The sequence below is a fragment of the Mchenga conophoros genome, linkage group LG1 (assembly GCF_057382185.1).
Source record: "Mchenga conophoros isolate Kocher_MC1m ecotype Shallow Benthic linkage group LG1, M_conophoros_male_GT1.1, whole genome shotgun sequence".
NCBI classification, from domain to species: Eukaryota; Metazoa; Chordata; class Actinopteri; order Cichliformes; family Cichlidae; genus Mchenga; species Mchenga conophoros.
In genome coordinates, this window is record NC_140526.1 from 13,067,995 (window position 1) to 13,082,552 (window position 14,558).

The 14,558-nt window shown below is 39.1% G+C and overlaps 3 protein-coding genes across 4 annotated transcripts in view; 1 reads left to right on the top strand and 2 right to left on the bottom strand.

The window, feature by feature from the left end:
• The window catches only part of znf710b (zinc finger protein 710b), a 28,181-nt gene extending 23,559 nt beyond the window's left edge, over positions 1-4,622 (top strand). For both annotated transcript variants that reach the window (XM_085264827.1, XM_085264749.1), the window contains exons 3-5: positions 815-1,006; positions 1,335-1,506; positions 2,816-4,622. In XM_085264827.1, the coding sequence (XP_085120953.1) occupies positions 815-1,006; positions 1,335-1,506; positions 2,816-2,997 (546 nt within the window). In that variant the 3' untranslated portion in view covers positions 2,998-4,622. The remainder of the gene's footprint in view (positions 1-814; positions 1,007-1,334; positions 1,507-2,815) is intronic.
• A 1,381-nt stretch (positions 4,623-6,003) lies between these two features.
• On the bottom strand, positions 6,004-9,941 carry LOC146583048 (isocitrate dehydrogenase [NADP], mitochondrial-like). Its single transcript, XM_085264942.1, has 11 exons — positions 9,684-9,941; positions 8,824-8,915; positions 8,525-8,690; positions 8,222-8,382; positions 7,983-8,126; positions 7,717-7,853; positions 7,252-7,403; positions 7,004-7,116; positions 6,804-6,901; positions 6,615-6,707; positions 6,004-6,505 (listed from the first exon to the last, which is right to left on the bottom strand). Exons 1-11 carry the CDS (start codon positions 9,802-9,804, stop codon positions 6,421-6,423), a joined length of 1,362 nt encoding a protein of 453 aa, XP_085121068.1. The 5' UTR covers positions 9,805-9,941; the 3' UTR covers positions 6,004-6,420.
• A 1,768-nt stretch (positions 9,942-11,709) lies between these two features.
• tmed3 (transmembrane p24 trafficking protein 3) lies at positions 11,710-14,302 on the bottom strand. Its single transcript, XM_085265113.1, has 3 exons — positions 14,048-14,302; positions 13,422-13,667; positions 11,710-12,535 (listed from the first exon to the last, which is right to left on the bottom strand). The coding sequence occupies exons 1-3, from the start codon at positions 14,195-14,197 to the stop codon at positions 12,302-12,304; spliced, it is 630 nt and encodes a 209-aa protein (XP_085121239.1). The 5' UTR covers positions 14,198-14,302; the 3' UTR covers positions 11,710-12,301.
• Positions 14,303-14,558: the final 256 nt, after the last annotated feature.

The following is a 14,558-nucleotide window of genomic DNA, read 5'->3' on the forward strand; positions in this document are numbered from 1 at the left end:
CACCTAAAATGGCTGCCATAGATTTTGATACGGTTGGAGGAATGAGCAATAACTTGCAGGCAGGATTAAAATATTGCCCTGACATTGTATGCAGGATGGTGACTCTTTGGCCACCCTGTTTTACATGCATGTTATACTCTTGCTGTTGTTTTTGTAGGTAAAGTTGTATAATTTAGTTGTTGTTTCAGACAGATACTCTTGGATCTGTATCAGTGAGAGCCGATGTCTTTACTTAGGTCATCTTAAGCACACAGCTCTGTCTGTGAGCACCAAAGCCCCGCCCACCTGCTCTGTGACCCTTCTGTTTACAAGGGCCAGCAAATCGGAAGAAGCGGCTTGTTTCAGACGCTGGCTGTCAGCACCAAAGTCCAGCGTGAGATAAATTTAAATAGTTTTGTATTACGACACATACAAAGCTATTTTATTATAGTCCAAGAATAACATTATTAAGCTGGAATAGCATAGGAGCATAATAGGTTCTCTCTCAGCCACATTAACCTGATATTAAAAGTGTTAAAAAAAATATGCTGACTGCTCAGTAATTTTTCTTTCCTTTGGTAAAAAATGTAAGGAAATTTAGTCACAATGCAGATTTAAAGATAGCCTGGAATGTGAAACTCACACTGAATCTGAAAATATGTGTCTGCGTGCTCAGGTTTGGGTGTGTTATGACTTGGAAAAGCAGTGAGCTTTTAGACCCCACACGTTCAAATTAATCAGTATATCTGCCAACGTCTCACACTCTTGGAAGCAAACAGAACAGCTATTGCTGTATTTGACTGATGGACCTTTGTCTTCTCTTTGCACTCTGCAGGGGATGAAAGGCCACAAGTGTGACGTGTGTTCCCGAGAGTTCACCCTGTCTGCCAACCTGAAGAGGCATATGCTCATCCACAACAGCGTCAGGCCCTTCCAGTGTCACGTTTGCTTCAAGAGCTTCATCCAGAAACAGACCCTCAAGACCCACATGATCGTCCACCTGCCTGTGAAGCCATTCAAATGCAAGGTGCGTATTTTAACTCCAGACTGATAGCAGAGTGTGCAGGGCTGTTTAATTAACTGGCGTGAAATTAGTTGTGATGATGCATTTTTAGTTTCTATCGATTTACTTTAACGTAATAGGATTATGAGGGAGAAGAAAGTGCTCCTAGAAAGCATCTCATAAGCGTCTTATAACCTGATATCAGTACGTTTTCTAAAATTAAATGAGAAGAAAATCCCAGACACGAGAGGCCACTATCGCCAGGCAGGATGCTTTTATCACATCTGGTATAAGTTTTTTCTCTGTTTATATCAGTGCACCTAAATTATTTTTTTTGTATACTTTTTTCCAGGTTTGTGGCAAGTCTTTCAACCGAATGTATAACCTTCTGGGTCACATGCATCTCCATGCTGGCAGTAAGCCCTTCAAGTGTCCTTACTGCACCAGTAAGTTCAACCTGAAAGGAAACCTCAGCAGGCACATGAAGGTCAAACACGGCATGGATGTCTCACCAGAAGGACAAGGTTAGGCTCACTTTTTTTTAACATTAATATCAACCTTACTTTCTATCATATGCATTTACTGTGAAAGGGATGGATCCTTATATTAAAAATGGCCAAACTTTCATATGTCATAGAACAACAAAAATGTTGCACCTTTTTTACAGTTATTTTTGCGCTAATATTGGATAATAATTTACAGATAAGCACATTAGCCAGGTGTTTTATACTGTTTCAAAAGTAGATGTTTGCAGAAGGTTCAGTTAATGACATCAGTGCATGTACAAGTAATCCCATATGAGCCAAAGCTCAGGCTTCGCACAGCTCCCAAGTGCTGTTCCAAACAGTCTTTTTTCCTACTCTTGAATCTGTGTCAGTGAGAGCAGATATCCCTAAAATGGTCATCTCAGGCACACAGCTGTGGCACCTCCTGTTCAGACGTTCTGTTTGCATCAGGCCACAAGTCAGAGGAAAGTTGCCTAAAAGCAAGAAGATCTGAAACGGCTTGTTTCAAATGCGGGGGACACCAAAGCCCAGTATAAGATAAATGAGGATTATTTTAAACTATGAATGCAAAGAAGAAGTAGAAATATGGAGCTGAAAGTGAGCTTTTTCTATCCATCTGCCCAACCACCTATTAATCTTCCATTTATACAAAGTCAGCTCATGGTGGCAGCAGGTTAAGCAGGCATTTTAAATGTCCTCCCTAGCAACACTTTCCAGTTCCTCTTGGCGGGTCCTGAGTCGTTCCCGAGCCAAATGAGGTATATCATTTCTCCACTGAGTTCTGGGTCTACCCTGGGATCTCTTCCCAGTTGGGTGAGACCAAGCAACCTCCAGTGGCTTATTTAATACTTCCTCCACAGTCTGCCTCTAAGGTTAGGGAAGCTCGTTTTAGCCGCATGTATTTGCAACTTTATTTGGTCATCAGCCAGATCATGACCATAGGAGAGGGTTAGAACATGGACCGATCGGTTCAGCCTAAATAGTTAACTTTTGGCCCAACTCTCTGTTCACCATAACAGCCGGGAACATTCCTGCATTACTGGTGTCACCATACCAATCCCGTGCTCAAACTCACACTATGCCCATTTTGTTTTTCTTCTTTTTGCTGTAGACATGTATTATTTGACTAATTTCTGCTTGTTTTGAGTCTAAGACATAAGATTAATTCACTGATGCAATACGTTTGCAAGGTTGAGATCATTACATTGTCCAGGATTAGCTCAGAAGTGCTAAAAACCTCACTTTTCTAATAGATGGGAGTTGGCTGGATGAGCGTCATGCCATGTTGCCAGGCCAATGTCAGTCAATGCCTTTTTGTATTTTCCAGAAGTTCTTCCAGAAATGGACAGCCAGGGGGAATATGAAGGACAGAACTTCACCTTTACAGCACCGGACAGTATGGACAATGGTGGCTCCCAAAACCTCACTAAACTCACTACAGCAAACATGGAGGACATGGAGGAGTATTACAATTTTGGAAAGGATACAAGCAGCTACACTACACCTTGAGTGGCGATGGACCAGAAAACTTTTTTCCTTTTTTTGTTTCTGAAGGCAGAAGGAAATTACAGAATTGTTGTTGAGACTTTGGGAGACTCTGGGAAAAGGGGTTTTCATTTAGTTTTGGCCTCCTTCCAGAAGCGCCAGACTTGGCGGACTATGATGGGAGGCCAGGGAGGAGGAGGAGTGCTTCAAAGGAGACGTTTCAACTCTGTTGCTTATAACCGAGACACTGAAACAGTTGACACGGTGTGAAGCTCTTCTTTTGGGATAACTACGCTTACCGGCTCAGACTCTCACTGGTGGACAGTGAAATCTGTATGTTGTGTGTATGTATCAGTTATTTGAAGAGGAAAAAAAAGAAAAAAGTTGCAGTTGCAGAGCCATTGGTTACATTTAATGTGATAGAAATTTGTTTGCCATTTTTGTCATTCACAACCAATGTATACCCTCATATTTTTGACTGAAAGTGCCAGATAGACATTTTGCAACTAAGCTTCCACAGTGTCAGCTATTTACTCACTGTATATCGAAGTTTTGATACATAGTCACAACATATTCATAGGTTTGAATGCTCTTAGTTAACAACTCCTAATTGTAGTTGCCCGTTCCTGCCTATTCCTCATTTGAAAGTTCAGACAGGTCTATCTTTAAGTGCATTTGTACTTTTTGCACATGACATTGTAGCCTTTTTTGTTTTCTTTAAAAAAAAAAAAAATCTTAGTAGGGCACCGACTACCAAAGTTGCTACTGTCTCATGTCGGCTACAACCAGAAAACAAAACTGCCGGCATGTAAAGCCCTCTCACTGTACAAATGATTCTGCAACATGCAGTGTGTTTACCCATCTTTTTTTGTTTCACATGGTTTAGCTTTGCATTAATAATCTATCCCGTGTAGTGAATATACTGCTCTAGGTTTTGAATTACCGAGTGAACAGAACAAAAAGCACTTTTTCATCAAAACCTGTCATTTTTTCTGTGAAGGCGGTCTTCAGTAAGAGTGAATTCATTTGCCTCAAGGAAGAAGAGCTGGGGATGGAAGATAAAATCTTCCGACCCCTTATAAAGGCAATATTATTAAACATAGTTATGCTTTTTCAATCTTGTTTTGTTTTTTCTAAACTGCTGTTTACCTAAAATGGATATTTCATGGTTGTCAGTTCAAATACGAGTTGCAGAATGAGCAGTTTGAGCAGAGAATCAGCAGTTTGGGTTTTTATTTGTTGTTTGTAGTTTCAGCACTCTTAAATCCAGGGCTGGGTCCACTTTACTTTTAATTCAATTTATTCAGAAATATTTTCCCCATCATGGGGAAAGTAGCATGAAAAACAAGAGATGACACAAACCGAACCTGTGAATTTAAAAGATGAAAATAAATTATTTGGAAGTCGTGCTTGCTTAGATTTTGAAATGATTGAATTAAAAGTGGACTGACACTGGTCCTGCCACTCAGAAATTCTGTTTAGGGGAAGATGGATAACTCCCCCTGTCCTGCCATGCAGGTCAGCCTTGATATGCACACTAAGCCAGAGGAATGGTCTACTAGTTCTTTTTTTGAGATGAGAAATATTAAACTGAGACCTCATGGAAATTGACCATGAATTATTTAATAAAGGTTCTCTAGTTTAAGTGATGAAGACTGGTGTTTTAATCCATCACTATCTGGGGGATAATCCTTATGATCTTTTAGAGATACACCCACTTTGTGTACGACCTCAAATTTGACATTGTTTTATCATTATATCTCCAACATTTAGTTGGATTGCCACGAAAGTTGGTACGCGATACATTTTGGGTCAATATTACTGTGATTTGTTGCTGAAGAACAAGCACATTTGAATATTGATGGAGCATTTTAATTTTCTTGGTCTGCTGCATGGATGCTTTTGGCTTGGGACCAGAGAGCACATTTTGGGTTAAACCTGAGGTCTTTAACTCCCAGTAGAGCTTATGGACTGGTCAGCTGCTTCATGGGTGCTTTAAACTTCCATAAGAGCAAGATTGATCAATTTTGCTCAGAGATATAGCTCTTTTATTGCTGACGATGAAGTTAAGTTTTGGTTTTTTGTTTTTTTTAAGACTTTCAATGGGAAGTTTTAAAGAGAAGTGAGATTAATCTAAATGTCAATAATCAAGAATTGTGTTCATTTTCTTTCTTTCTGCCTTGTAACAATTGGGGTAGAAAGAGCAAGAATCTACCATATTTTCTGAATAGTGTTTAGATCTGTTAATGTCTGACAACACTTTAAATACCAAAAATATTTTTGAATATGTCTGAATGCTCATGTTTCTTTAAATTTAGCAGTTTTAGATGAACAACCAGGCCTGGGATAAATCATTTCCTTCCTTAGGGATACATATAGATTCTTATACAGGATGAAAAGAGCAATGGTGAACACAAAGGAGGACAACCATGGCTGGGAGGTTAATTCAGGTAATGTGATTGGCGGTCTACCTGACATGAAATTGGACATGGAATTTTCCACTGCAGCAAACCTCAATTATTCTGTATTACAAACAGGAACAAACGCTAAACGCAGTCTGCAGGTGCACTTTAGCCAAGGATCAGTTTAAGATTGGAACAGTGAACCAGTTAACCCAGTTTTCTTTTCCTTAAAGAAATATTCATAATAAGCAGCAACATAATGCATAGACGTTACAGCAACCGACTGGATGACTGTGACCATGTCGACATCTGCTGGTCATACACCGTGGCTGCCAGCACAGCTAAAAGCTTTGCCAAAACTCCCATCAGGCTTGGCCCCCTGCTGGTACAACACTACTCGGCATTATGCACTGCGGGGTGCATATGATGGCTACAAAATGAGCATACAGCACCGCATGAATGCACTGCTGGACAGGAGCTCATGAGCAAGTGCATGAAATTAAAATGTGCAATAGAAATGCATGTGGTGGCTTTTCCTCAAATGATTCTGTACAGTCTGTGCTGAGAAGTGTTTTTTTTCTGTCCCAGGATAAAAGCACCGGCCTGACAAATGAACATGAAAAAGGCAACTCCGCACACACGAAGTGTAATTAAATGACAATTTCTTTTTATAGTCATGCTGATTAAGTACAATGTGACGTTAACATAATGATATCCAAATTTTGCTATTCCCTGAAGGTATGCTCTAATTTAATGAGAAAGCCTGAAACATCTTTAAACTGTCCATAATAAATGAATATTACCATTAATAATTAATTATAAAATTTACTAATTTGTACAAATGTGGCAATAGGAAAAGGCAAACAAAACAAATATACAAATTTTAAATAAAGGCATGTATTGCGGAGCAGCTTCAAAACTGGATACAAAGATTCATACAAACAAGAGGGTAAAATGTTATTTTATACAAATCTAGAAACAGTTTTTGCCTGGTTTTTTTTTTGCTACATTAACAAAAATCTTCATATTGTCTTCTAAATGTTATTCAGTTGCCGAGAGCTTTATCGAGGTTGGTCTTTATGGCATCAAGGAAGTCTGTCGTGTTGACATAGTGTTCATTTAGCTTGCAGCTACAATGGAGAGGGTAGAGAGTGATTAGTTGACATAAAGTGTGTATTTATGTCTAAATATTAGAAAAAAATTCTACAATATGAATTATAAATGAAAATGTGATCTCACTTGGCCAAGCCATGGATGCAACCTGCAAGATCCTTGGTCATTATACCATTTTCCACCGTATCCACGCAGACTTTTTCCAAAGTTTGGCAGAACCTGGAATTTGTAGTGCAATAGCAGTTAAAATGATATAAAACTGTATAAATATATAATATATGTCAAATGAGTAGATGACACTAATAAGATATGTACTTTATCAAATCAGGATTCTCATCCAGTTTGCCTCTGTGCTCCAGCCCTCTGGTCCAAGCAAATATGCTTGCGATGGGGTTGGTACTGGTTGGTTTTCCCTGTAGAGCAATGTTAGCATTGGTCATTTAACTCCCTGTAACCCATAACCTAACATATAGTCAAAGCTCTGAGTCTTTTCAGATTGATTCAGTGGCCCTTACTATCTGGTGTTCACGGTAGTGCCTGGTGACAGTGCCATGTGCGGCCTCAGCCTCGATGGTTTTACCGTCGGGACACACAAGCACTGATGTCATGAGACCCAGAGAACCAAAGCCTGGTACAAACAGAAACATGGAATTAGAAGGAAATCACATCAGCATGAAATCACGAAAACATGAACATCACGTCCAAATAATGCAACATTGGGAGCTCTGCAAACATACTCATTATCTAACCGTAGTCTACTTACCCTGAGCCAGAATGTCTGACTGCACATCTCCATCATAATTCTTGCAAGCCCAAACAAATCCTCCAGAGGACTTCAGGACCTGGGCCACCATGTCGTCAATGAGACGGTGCTCATACCAGATCTTCAGCTTGTCAAACTGCGGCTTGTAGTTTCTAAAGGAAAACAAAGAAATTCAGTGGCTTTGTAGATGTTAAACAACCAATAATAAAACATTTTGATGGCTCAGTGAATAATGTTTTCCTCTAGCATCAGAAACAGCACCAGGTCTAATACTCTACTGCTGTGTGTCTTACCCCAGCTGGTTACCCCAGCGACATGTACTGCACATTTCAGCTTATGGCCATGATGAATCTGATGAATGGCACAAGCTGAAACATGGGGGTTTCAATGAAATTAAGAACCTCCAAAGCAGGTGTAGCTTTCTCAGATACCTCTGCTCTGCTCTCTTTTTAATGTACATCTTACTTCTCAAAGATGTCCTGGAAGATGTCTTTAAAGCGGCCATCGTAGGCCTTGAGGATCGTGTTCTTGGTGCTCATGTATAGGGGCCACTTCTTCTGGATGGCATACTGGAAGCAGCTGTGAGCAAATCCACTGATGGACTGAGCAAAGAAAACATAGCACTTGCTTGATCAATAGCATCATAGAACATTAAATTAAAAACAAGGAGAGTACCCCAAAGTATCTTATCTTTCTCATGTAACCAAACCTATAAAGAAAGTTACTATTACCTCATCCGTGTTGTACATCCCCATCCCACAACCTCCTGCTGGGAAGTCATACACCTCCCACTCCTGCTTTGTGCTTCCATCAGCTGGGGTAAAAACAATCTTAAACTTGCCAGGCTGGTTAATGACAAAGTCTGTGGCCCTGTACTGTAAGACAGTCAGACACTGGTATGTGAGTCTGCACTGCTTTAAGTCTGGACAGAAAGAGAAGATGCACATTTGTCTTGTTGTTTTTTGTTTACCTGATCTCCAAAAGCATGCCTGCCAATTGTTATGGGTTGTGTCCATCCAGGAACAAGACGGGGAATGTTTTTGCAAAGGATTGGCTCACGGAAAACTGTGCCGCCTAAGATGTTCCTGATGGTCCCGTTGGGACTCTTCCACATCTTCTTTAGTTTAAACTCTGAGGAGAAAATATAATAAACACATATAATAAGCACAAGAAGGTATTAATTTGTGTAAATATAATAGAATTAAAATGCACTCAAATGCCTCTAATTCTAATGAATCTGTACAAAGTTAAAACAAGTCTGAGTCTAACTTACCCTCAACTCTGGCCTCATCAGGGGTGATGGTGGCACATTTGACAGCCACGTTGTATTTCATAGTCGCCAGAGCAGAATCTATGGTGACCTGGTCATTCGTCTGGTCTCTGTAGGGCAGACCCAGGTCGAAATACTTCAGCTCAACATCCACATTGGGCAGGATGAGCTGTGCAAGATGTCAATGTGTAAATTGCCTGAGGATAATTTGGCACAGAAACCACAAAAATGCATACATGCAGAGTTACGAGGAAACATTTTGATTCCTTGACACGTCAAGTGTCACCTAGTGTTTGATTTACCTTCTCTTTAATGAACTCCCATATGATGCGAGTCATCTCATCACCATCCATTTCCACGACTGGCTGGTCCACTTTAATACGTTTTGTTGCATCTAAAAAAAAAAAAAAAAAAAAAAAATTAAAGTTACATTACTGTTGTATTAAAGCCGTAAGAGTCTGAAAATGACAGGGGAAACGAAAGGTTAAGTTTGCACACTTGTGTAAATAAAAGGTCAAATTGTTTTCGATGTTAGGAGTTTATTCACAGCTTTGTATTATACTTCTTAATTGACTCCAAGTCTTCCAATTCGTGTCACTTTTGGGGAGCCAGCCATTGAGCTCTGAATATCTCTGAGCCGACTAGGCTTACTTTTATCATCTGAGACACCTGCATATCATTTTTACATTCCTGGCAGCTGGGTTTCACTGAGGCAGTGACCTTCGGATTATAAGAGTGCTCCGATATCATTTATTACCTGTCAAGCCCTTTTTGTACCTGACAACATGTGGACTAAAGTAGCAAAGCAGGCTGGCACCAAACTTACTTACATACATTATTTCTCCTTTTTATTCTTTTCACGTTAGAATACAAACTCTTTAGATTTTATTCAGCATGACCACACTGGCTTTTCTTTATGTTATTACCTTATTTATTTGTCATTTTGTAAAAATGAAACACCTCTGAATCACTTTTTGTGTAATCTTACAATGTATGACTCACCCATGGATACTTGCCAAACAGCAACAACGACTCACCTGTTTCTATCATTTCCAGTCACTCGCTATAACTTATGACTCTGCCACACTGTGCATCTAATGTAACCACATTAATGTTATGAGCAGTTCATTCTGAGTCATTGTGTTGTCGACGGTAAACTTACAGTTTCTCTGTTGCAGTCTGTGATGGCAGACGGCGGCCGGTGAGACCACTGCGGGGTTTTGCGACAGCGCAGCGGCGGCACTCCTCGACACCGTAGTCAGAGCTTTAAGGTATCCCGCCATGTATACTAGTGGTTACTTAGGGTCAGCAACTGGTCCACTGGGACTATAGCTTCTTCCTAATGAATGGACGTAAGGCCTGTAGAACCCGCTAAACTGATGACGCTGGACGTCGGCGCTAATAACTTCCACCCACGTCAGCTTGGAGAAAGACCGCTTCGCCCCGATTGGCCAGTGGAGCCGGCACAGGTTCAAGTTCACTTCAACTCTTCTTCCTTTTCCTCATTTGAAACACAGTAGTAGAATGCAGTATACACGCTCCATGTGTATGTAATGTGGGGGTTTTCCACATTAAAAGCCCCAACGTAATCCGCATAAACAGCTAATGTACAGTGTAAACATCTGTCTTCTAATTTCTTTGAATGCAGAACTTCTTTAAAGAATAATAATGACAAAGAACTTAGAAAAAATAGAAGAAAAAAAACAAAACATAGTAAATATAAAAAGATAAATAATATAAATTTGTTCCAGGTTAAAAATTCATCTGCTAGATACTAAGAAGTGGTTTCTCTGTGTTTTAGATTTATTCACTATCAAACTACTGTTGATGTCTCTGTGTCTCAGTCATCCAGGTCATCGTAGTCTAAGGAGCTTGGAAAGAAAAGCGTCTGTGATTAGGTAGAGGATCATTAGGGGGTCCATTGTCCCTCTTGGGGGGATACTCCCACAGGGCTTAACTCTGGGACTCTCCAGCATGTGACCTTAGAACTGAAGAAGCTTCTCTGATGAGAGGTGAAACGTCTTCAAACAACTTAAAGAAGTCCAGACACTGTTCTTTTCCAAGCTCCTTAGACTACTGTTGATACCACAAATGCTCCTAAATTTTAAAGTAATCACTAACAAACTTTTTAAAAAAAACCCCAGGGAGATCAAGTGTCTCTGTAATGCCTCTGGCAACTTTTTACTGAGTTTGAATCCACTTCAAACTACAATCAAACTACTTGGATTCACTGCAAATAATTGTCCTCAGTGATCACCTTTATTACATGCTTAAACACTTCTTTCCTGATGTTACTGCCCCCCAACATCGGCTGCCCAATAAAAAGAGTATGAGGGCTCACTGACTGATTTGATAAGTTTGAAAAATTATGTAAATCATATGTTATGTCTTCTGACTTATTTTCGCAGTAACTTCCACAGGACATTTACTGCCAAAGAGCACACAGGGGATTTGACATTATAGCCAAACACCCTACAGAGACACCTTGTGTTGGGTTTTCCTTTAATTTGCCACATTTCTATATAGCATTATGCACAGTGAAAGTCAAATGTTCAAGTCAAGCTGCAATAAGCAAAATACATTTTTAATGTGGCAGGACATTAGGATTAGAGTTTCCAATGGAGCTTCTTGAAAACATGGAGACCTAAAGTATTAAAGACTGTTAGAATAGCTTTAAGTACAATCTATAGTTTCCTTAATCTCTAAATTTTTAAAATTAAATAACATCGCGTATCATTGGATTTGAAAAAATATCACAACACTCGGTGCCAAACTTTAATTTGACAATGTCTAAAAACTTTCTGGCATGATTACTCTCATAATTGGCTGAAAGTAACCCTCTTTCAGGTTAATGAAGATGTTTCACCTCTCATCTGAAAATGCTCTGGTCAGAACTGAAGAAGCCTCTAAGATGAGAGGTGAGAAACAAGAACCCAAAAAAGACATCCAGTTACCTTCGACTCAAGTGCTTGAGACTATCATGACCTGGATGACTGAGAACCTACACAGCCGTATTTAAAAAAAAATAATAATAATTTGTCTTCAAATCGAATTGAAATGTCAAAGAAACTATTTGTGCAAAAAATGATATCTGGTTGATACTTGGTGACTTTCCAGTGAAGAAAATGTAAAACATATAAATGAGAATCCAAAACAACAAACAAACAAAAAAACAGTAGTTGCGTGTATATGTATAAGGTTATATGTATTTAAATTAAAACAGTAAACTTCAACTTGGTTGGCATGAGGAAAAAACAAATGCCTAAGCCACTCCGTATGAAACAGACAAGACATGAGAGAAACGGAGCTCTCATAGCTCATAATGATTTTGCACACATAAATTAAGGTAACAATACATATAACAGATGTTATACAACAAATAAAACTCAAATTTAAACACAATTCCTCTTTGGTTTTTATGTGTGATACTACTACAGATGACAGAAATCCACAAAGCTGCTTTTATAAGTGAAACTAGGCTACTTAATAGGCAGATCAAAATAAACATGCCATCTCGTCCACCTCTATAAAAATAAAGTCTCTAAAGGCTGAAAGATGTCAACTGCATTTTAAACACAGACGTGAGTGGGGTTTCTTTTCAGTAGAAAGTTGTTGAATGAAAACAACTTGTGTAAAACCTGAATTCAAGTTTTGCCCGACAGGAATGTGAAAACTCCTTGATCTATCCATTTACCATTGGCTTTGATGAAAATACTAACAATATGTGTTCACATTAGCAAGCTTCCACTTGAGTTTCTTATGGCACACTGAGACCTTGGTTTAAGTGGTAGCTGCCACAGAGCCTTTCTTGTCAGAGAAGAAGCTCTTAAGCATCATGACTTGACCGATGCCGATGACAAACAACAGGACGGTTTCTCCGATGGACCAGTAGGTGACGCGCTCCAGCAGGTGCTCTGCTTTTGTGCGATCCTGCGCCTCTCTCAGCCTGTACCATGTCTGCGAGTCAGCCACCACCTTCAGGATCTCATGAATGGCGACGCAAGACGACTCCAACTGATAACAGAAAGATTAATGGAAATTCATCAATATGTACAGTAGAAGGTGGATCGCACAGATCAGAGTCACATAAACTCACTATACATTTGACCCTAGAGGTCTCAGTACTTGAATTAAAGAGTAGTAACACTATGCTATCCTATAGTCTGATATGAAATGCACAGTCACAACTCTTAACAATAAACACTCAACCTCTTTATTTATTTTATATATAATTTTATATTTATTTTACTTTATTATATTTAAGATATCTGTTATGTCATACTATATTCTACTGACCTACATACCATTCTACTTATTTAGGTTATTTTTGATACATTTCTTGAGATTAACAACAAATGCTGGTTTTAAGTTGCATCAAAGGAATTTCCAAACTCTTTTGAGAAATAAAGTATGGCTTATCAGATGTTACACTCTGTGTTTTGAGAAGCAGCAATGCTGTCAAACTGTTGACATTTCCTCTTTTGGGTGATCTGTGTAATTCCAGGAACGGAGAGTGCATTTAAATACAATATTTCCTTGTGAGCTTAATGTGAATAACTCTTGCACCACCTTGTGGACATTATATAAACACCTTTAAAGCAGCAAAAATACTATACCAATTTTAGATTACTTGTTATCACCTTACTAAGCATAACTGATATGTCTGTACTCATTTTTCATGTCAAAATACATCCTGTTTTTTCTGATTCAAATCATGATACAAACGTCTGTGATATGACATTGCAGTTCTGTCTTCTCAAGGCATGCTTGTCTAATTGAAGGCAGCAATGTTTAAACAGTGATAAGGTAATAAATTAGCTATCAAGTAATCCAGCATGTTCTTAAAAACAAACAAACAAACTGCACCTGACACACTGAAAGCACCGTGTTCATTACTGACCTGAGTCAGAGCTGTGGTTCTTTTCATGCTGTCCAGAATGGGTTCCTCATTCCCATGGCGGAAGTCCAGATACACTACTTTGTGTGTAAAAGTGGAGAATTCATTGCTGAAGCAAACCTTGTAGACTCCCTTCATAGTTGTGGTGTGAGAGAAGCTGTCATACTGCTTCTTCTTCTCATTATACAAGGCATTGTCATGAGGATCTGTGACGAAGCAGTCCACATCATAGTTGCCCCCTGAAATAACCTAAGAGAAAATAAAACATATATAGAAGGAAAGAAAGTTGCAACGTTGCGTCGCTGTTAAATATATTGAAGTTATTGGATGTGGCTGTGTGTGTGTGTGCCAGCTGTTCCTCTGGGAATTATTGGGCTTCTCTTTAAAAGTCTTTATCTTGAAACGGAAAATAATCTGAGATAACATATGTTTTCAATTGATTGAAAAAAAACGGAGCCAAATTTAAGTAAATCAAAATATGCATTCTGCACTATTTTACGATTAATAGACAATTATAAATTTGTTCTTGATTTCTGGAAGCCGGAGAAAAAAACTTCAGCCTAAAAATTAGTCTGACAGCATCTGCTAAGTGCACACACTGACGTGATGGAGCTCTCAGAGGAACTTACTTGAAAGTCTATGTCAAACTTCACGTCTTTCTCCAGCTCCTCGTAGAAACACTGCTTGTCATTGTCAGGCAGTTCAAATGTGATCTCAGTCCCAGACACCACACATGCACCACACAACAGCAGCAAACAGGTGAGTGACAAATACAACATCGCGACAACAAAGAGAAGGTGCAGGCAGACAGACTATTCTTCACTATTCAACAATGATGTTAACAGTTTGTAGTTCTGACGTGGCGCGAGCATGAAGAACTTCCGGGACACTGTTGTTTAGTTTTTTTATTTGAAAAAAAAAAAAAAATCCAACTTCTTCCAAACGTAATATAAAGACAGACAAGACCCAATTTAAGCTTTTAACGCAATTTAAAATATTTTAACACAAGTTTAGACCCACAAAGCGAAGAAATACGCTTAACCAGCTGTACAGAGATTTTAACCAATAACAGAGCATTACAACAGGTTTCCCCCTTTCAAAATAAGGGCACGGGATTAACAAAAGAAGCTGGAAACGAAC